The sequence below is a fragment of the Arvicanthis niloticus genome, chromosome 19 (assembly GCF_011762505.2).
Source record: "Arvicanthis niloticus isolate mArvNil1 chromosome 19, mArvNil1.pat.X, whole genome shotgun sequence".
NCBI classification, from domain to species: Eukaryota; Metazoa; Chordata; class Mammalia; order Rodentia; family Muridae; genus Arvicanthis; species Arvicanthis niloticus.
Genome location: NC_047676.1, coordinates 154481 through 161624, shown reverse-complemented (window position 1 = coordinate 161624; position 7144 = coordinate 154481). Strand labels below are relative to the sequence as shown.

Genomic DNA, 7144 nt, shown 5'->3' with positions numbered 1-7144 from the left:
AATTGTAGTTTTAAATAAAGTTACAGAGTCTTATATTTCAGGCACAATCTGAACCTCATTGTCTTTTTCATACTATGTTCCCTCCTTAGTATGTTATCTGATAGTCTTAACATCTTTCTAATACATTGTAAAGCTATTTCAATATCCAGCATTTTGTAATAATTATCAAAAATATGCAATATTGTCACTGTGCTTCACACTCTGCTAACATTCACTCTTACTTCTCTTTTCAAATCAGTGCCTTTTATTGCATCAGAAATCTATTCTATTTCAAATCCCAACAGAGGCAATTTACCATTTAGGTGATATTTTAGTTTCTATTGCTATAACAAACACCATGATCAAAAGAAACAAGTGAAAAAAGTGTTTATTTACTTATGTACTTTGGTCACAGTATATTGACTGAAGCCATGGCATGAAATTGGATGGACTCCATCCAAGCAAATTAGATGTTGCTGATTACTGGCTTAATGTCCATATTGTCTGCCATCTTCTTTCTTATAAATTCCAGAAAAAAATGCCTAGAGGTTGCAATGTTCACAGTCAGTAGGGCTATCTCATATTAATTATTAATTAAATATATGGCTTACACACAAAACAATAGGCCAAAATGATGGTAGCCATTTCTCAATTGAGATTCCCAGTTCTCAGTATTTTCATGTTTGTGTACTTATGAAACCATTTTAACCGCACTTTAGTAATTGTATGACAATGGACAGTGCTGTTCTGTTTGTAAGTTCAGAATTGTATATTACTTAAAATTTTTATATGATTAAGTACTAATTTTGTTAAGACAAAGAAAAAGATATGTTGAATATCATCTAAAATTTTCATACTATAAAAGTTTCAATAAAGCAACTAATCTTTATATTTCTGTATAAAATTTGAATCTGGTCTAACTAAAATAGCATAACACTTTGGGACAAAGATACACCCTAGCAACCCTGCACTAGAAGCCAAAATTGAGAAAACCTCCACAACTACCATGACCTTCCCCCTGGTACTATGATAGACAGGGAGGAAGGTGATCCAGACACTGCAGAACACCAGCATGCTGAATGTTAGGAATTTGGCTTCATTGAATCTGTCAGGAAGGTTCCTAGCCAGGAAAGCCACAGTGAAGCTCCCCAGAGCCAAGGAGCCCAAGTATCCCAAGACAAAGTGGAAGGCAATGACTGAGCCTTTGTTGCAAATAATGATGGTCTTCCCATGTTCAGATTGTATATCTCTGTCAATATAGGGAGGAGATGTTACCAACCAGGTTCCATAGAGAACAAGTTGGATTAGGGTACAAATGGGAATGACCAAGTTAGGTGCTCCAGATGCTAGCATCCCTCTCATCCTTCTTCCTGGAGTAGTGAGCTTGAAAGCCATGACCACAGTTATTGTTTTGGCCAACACTGTAGAAACAGCCACAGTGAAAAACACTCCAAATGTTGTCTGTTGCAGGATGCAGGTGGCCTGGTTGGGGCGTCCAATAAAGAGTAATGAGCAAAGAAAACAGCAGATGAGAGAGATGAGCAGGATGTAGCTTAGAATGCAATTATTGGCCTTCACAATACGAGTATCTTTGTGCTTCACAAATGTGACTAGTACTAGTACTGTGATGGCAGAGAAGCACAGAGCCATGCAGGCTAGAGCCAATCCCAGTGGATCTTCATAAGCCAGAAATGACACAGCTCTTTGGAGGCAATGGGTTTGCTCTATGTTGGCATACTTATCATCTGGACACTTCACACACTGTTCCATATCTGCTGGCAAACCACAACAAATTCTCATAAGATATCATAATTTTGTACTACATAATTCAGTATTTGTATCACTCAATAAATATTCATGGTGTTGAGCATCTATTACGTTTGTTTTAGTTGTAAGGATCACTGACTTTAGGCCTGTCTATATTAACCTATGCACCATCATAGAGAAAGGAGGAGGAAACATAATTGTTTAATGAAAAATAAAGAAAAATATTTTGGTTTTCAGTGCATTATGAAAAATAATATGCATATTCTCAAATTATATAGTTTCTCAAACTTTAGTCACACTACTCACAAATATGTGAAGTGTGTGGACATAGCTCTCAATACCAGCTGATAAAATATAGTATGTACTTTGTTGGTTTTGAAGGTTGTTCCCTTTGTCAGTATTTTCATATTGCGATAAGAACACACAATTCATCATGGAGATACAGTTTGCAGTTAGCAATATTTCCATTATTGAAGCTGTATGCTTTATAGACTTATGCATGTCCCCCTCATTTGGTAAGGTGTCTTTTTTCTCAACTGTACATTCCAAGCTACATGACATGAAGATCATGAATATTCCCATACATCTCTTTTTCCTTATCTAGGCTGTGACTGCTGATGAGTACTGTCACATCTCTGGGTACATTCTTGAAATCTTCATTTTTATTCTAATTCTTTTAACACAAATGATTCATCTTTTAAGATATCTGAGCTCTTAAAATGTATTTTATTGAAGAACTACTGTTTCCCTGAACATCTGGTCTTTGTCAGAACCAAGATGAACAAGAGGAAAGAAGACTGATCATGTAGTCCTTACTTTGTTAAAAAGAAAGAAAGAAAGAAAGAAAGAAAGAAAGAAAGAAAGAAAGAATAGAAGAAAGAAAGATAGAAAAAAGAAAAAAAATGAACCAAAAAGAAACATATGCATAGTCTTTGTCTAAAATGTTTCTCTTTAAAATGGTTACATATATGTGTCCCCTAAATGTTTTCTGCAAAATATAAAGTCAGTACCCGTCTGTGGGTCCCGGTGCCAGAAGGCTTTCCATGAAGATCTCTGGCCCACAAGCTAGCTAGCAAAGAGCACAGAAAGGGTCCTCATGGCACTTTGGGAGAGCAGATCTCTTCCTAAGTGGTAGTGTGACAAAGTACCAAGTGGTAGTTGTTTCTTATGACAGAAACTCTTGGACAACAGGATGATTCTTGCAATGCCTTATTTCTCCTGAATAGGATTCTTATATACAGTTTTGGGCTGGGTTAGGGTCTGGCAGCAAGTAATGCCTATTGGCTTGGTCTGAGAGTTTGGAGAAGTAGCCTGAAGTGATGTGCAGCTCATAACACACCCCAACCAATCAATACCAAGTAACAATACCAACCAATCAGAGCTACCAGGTTCTAAACCACCAGCCTGGGAGCACTCAAGAAGGGACCTATGGCTCCAGATGTATATCTAGGGGAGGATGGCCTTGTCAGGCATTGGTGGGAGAGTAGTTTTTTGGTCCCATGAAGGTTGGATGCCCTAGTACTGGGAAATTCAAGGGTGGGGAGTTGGGAGTGGGTGGGTGGTTTGGGGCACACCCTCATAGAAGCAGCAGTAGGGGGAATGAGATAGGAAGTTTCTGGTGGGCAGAAATAGGGAAAGGGGATAACATCTGTAATGTAAATAAATAAAATATCCAATAAAAATAGAAAAAATAGAAAACCTTGACTGTGGAGAAATATTTCTATAAATGAGTATAAGTATCACTTCACTTCATTACGCTATAAATGTGTTCACACATAATCACAAATGGCTTATATGTAGTTAAAAAATTCTACTTTATTTGACATATACACAAACACACAAATACCCACCCCCTCAATCTCCCACCCCACCACACACATATATATTAGTTTATATTTTCTAAATGTGTTTCTGTGGTGTTGGGTGATAAGACAAATTGATGCAATTGCACATGGAATACAGAGGGCTTTGGTATCTATCACCAAGGTTTACAAAATGTGGGAGTTATCAAATTTGATGCTAGTATCTGAGAACAGGCCTTTAGCAAGAGCAGCAATTGGTCTTAACTACAGGGCTATCACTTCAGTGGCTCATATTTTAACTCACTTTAAGAAATATAGGAAAACACAGTTAAAAATGTAGAAGCCCCTAAAGAGGAAACAAATGAATCCCTTAAATAAATGCAGGAAAACAAAATCAAACAGGTAATAGAGTAGGAAAAAATTGTCTAAGACCTAAAAATGGGAGTAGAAACAATAAAGAAATCACAAAGGGAGGCAACCTTGGAAATGGAAAACATAGGAAAGAGGTCAGGAGCTACAGATACAAACACCACCAACAGAATACAGGAGATAGAAGAGAGAATCTCAGGTAAAGTCATGAAAGATATTGACTCAATGGTCAGTGAAAATAGAAAGATTAAAAAATTCCTAACCCAAATAATCCAGGAAATCCAGGGCACAATGAAAAGATCAAACAACAGAATAATAGGAAGTGAAGAAACTGAAGATTCTGAGCGCAAGTACCAAAAACCATTTTCAACAAAATCATAAGGAAAAACCTTTCCAAACTAAAGAAAGAGATGACCATACTGCACAAAAAGACTACACAACACCAAATAGATTAGAATAGAAAAGAAAAGCCTCCCATCATATTATAATCAAAATGCTAAGTGCACAAAACAAAGAAAGAATATTATAAGCTGTAAGGGGAATTGCTAAGTAACATATAATATGTAAAGGCAAACCTATCAGAATTACATCAGAGTTCTCAACAGACTCTAAAAGTCAGAATATCCTAAACAGATATCATGCAGACAAGAAGAGAACACAAATATCAGCCCAGGTTACTATGCCCAGCAAACCTTTCAATCATCATAGATGAAGAAACCAAAATATTCCATAATAAATACAAATTTAAAACAAAACAAACCCAAAAGGAAAAAAAAAAACATGCACACACATAATACTACCTTCAACAACAAACACAGTGAGAACTTCCAATTATCTGTCTTTAATACTGCTAAACATCAACAAACACAATTCCCCAATAAAAAGGCATCAGCTTCCAGAATGAACAAGCAAGCAACATCCAGCTTTTTGCTGCATACAATAAACACACATCAGTGACAGGCAGATACTACATCAGAGTAATAGTCTGGAAAAAAGTTTCCAAGCAAATGGTCCCAAGGAACAGGTAGGAGTTTTCATTTTGACATTCAATAAGTTAGACTTTCATCCAAAAGGTATCAAACAAGAATACTTCATATTCATCAAAGGAGAAATTTGCCAAGAAATCTCAGTTCTGAACATCTATTCCCCAAATGCAAGGACACTCATGGTCATAAAAGAAAACTTAACTAAGCTCAAAATAACGTATTGAAATTCACACAATAATAGTGTCAGACCTTAAAAATCTACTCTCACCTATCAACTGGTCATTGAAAAACATACGAAACATAAATGCTTTGAAGCTAATAGAACTTATGAACCAAATGGATTTAGCAGATATATACAGAATGTTTTACCCTGAAACAAAAGAATATGCCTTCTTCTCAACACATTGTGTTGCCCTCTCCAAAATTGACCATATAATCGGTCACAAAACAAGCCTCTATAGATACAAGAATATTGAAATAATCTCGCTTATCTTATCAGAACATCACAGACTAAATCTAGACTTCAAGAACAACAAAAACAACAGTAAAAACACATCTTCATAGAAACTGAACCACTATTTATTAATAACTTAGTCAGTGAAGAAATAAAGAAAGAAAACAGGCTTTTATAGAATTCAGTGAAAATAATGGGCATCATGAAAGGGCTCATAACCATGGTCCATGCCATCACTGCCACTCAGAAAACTGTGGATGGCCCCTCTGGAAAGCTGTGGCATGATGGCCATGGGCTGCCCAGAACATCATCCGTGCATCCACTGGTGCTGCCAAGGCTGTGGGCAAGATCATCCCAGAGCTGAATGGGAAGCCCACTAGTATGGCCTTCCATGTTCCTACAGCCAGTGTATCCATTGTGGATCTGACATGCTGCTTGGAGAAACCTGCCAAGTATGATGACATCAAGAAGGCATTGAAGCAGGCATCCGATGGCCTACTGAAGGCATTCTGGTCTACACTGGGGACCAGGTTGTCTCCTGTGACTTCAACAGCAACTCTCACTCTTCCACTTTTGATGTGGGGCTGGCATTGCTCTCAATGACAACTTTGTAAAGCTCATTTCCTGCTATGACAATGAATACAGCTACAACAACAGGGTTGTGGACCTAATGGCTTACATGGCCTCCAAGGAGTAAGAAACCCTGGACCACCCACCCCAGCAAGGACACTGAGAGCAAGAGAGAGGCCCTCGTTTGCTGAGGAGTTCCTGTTCCCAACACTGAGCATCTCCTTCACAATTTACATCCCAGACCCCCATTATAATAGGAGGGACCTAGGGAGCCCTTCCTACTCTCTTAAATACCATCAATAAATGTTCACTGCACCCCCCCCCAAAATCAATCAATCAATCATAAAAGAAACATGACCTGTACAAATATTCTGAACTGTGGGAATTGAGACATTCTGTTCTCCATGAGAGTCTTGTCAATACTACATAACTTATTCTCCCTAAAAAGATGTACTTAGTTCCATCCATTTACCTAAGAATTTCTCTAATTTATTGTATTTAACAGCTGAGTAATACTTCATTGTGTAAATGTACCGCATTTTTTGTATCCATTCTCCTGTTGAAGGACATTTAGGTTCTTTCCAGCTTCTGGCAATTATAAATAAGGCTGCTATGAACATAGAGGAGCATATGTCTTTGTTATATGTTAGAGCATCTTCTGGGTATATGCCACGAAGTGGTATAGCTGGGTCCTCAGGTAATGCTACAGAGAATTTTCTGAGGAACTGCCAGACTGATTTCCAAAGTGGTTGCACCATCTTGCAATCCCACCAACAATGGAGGAGTGTTCCTCTTTCTCCACATCCTTGCCAGCATCTACTATTATCTGAGTTTTTGATCTTAGCCATTCTGACTGGTGTGATGTGGAATCTCAGTGTTGTTTTGATTTGTATTTCCCTGATGACTAAGGATGCTGAATGTTTCCTAAGGTACTTCTCTGCCATTTGAGATTCTTCATTTGAGAATTCTTTGTTTAGCTCTATACCTCATTTTTAATAGAGTTATTTGCTTGTCTGGAGTCTAATTTCTTGAGTTCTCTGTGTATGTTAGATATTAGCCCTCTATAGGATGTGGGATTGGTAAAAATTGTTTCCCAATCTGTTGGTTGCCATTTTGTCCTATTGACAGTGTCCTTTGTCTTACAAAAACTTTACATCATCCTGAGTGAGGTAACCCAATGACAAAAGAACACACATGGTATTCACTCACTGATTTTT

At 37.5% G+C, this 7144-nt stretch overlaps 1 protein-coding gene across 4 annotated transcripts in view; it reads right to left on the bottom strand.

Moving 5' to 3' along the window:
* Window positions 1–858: 858 nt before the first annotated feature.
* LOC117723914 (vomeronasal type-2 receptor 116-like) overlaps window positions 859–7144 on the bottom strand; it is a 28674-nt gene continuing 22388 nt past the window's right edge. For 3 of the 4 annotated variants that reach the window (XM_034523499.1, XM_034523498.1, XM_076916154.1), the window contains one exon: window positions 859–1751. In XM_034523499.1, coding sequence (XP_034379390.1) covers window positions 859–1751 — 893 coding nt within the window. Of the gene's footprint in view, window positions 1755–7144 lie in introns of all 4 variants that reach the window. The other variant, XM_034523496.1, reaches the window with a different exon arrangement.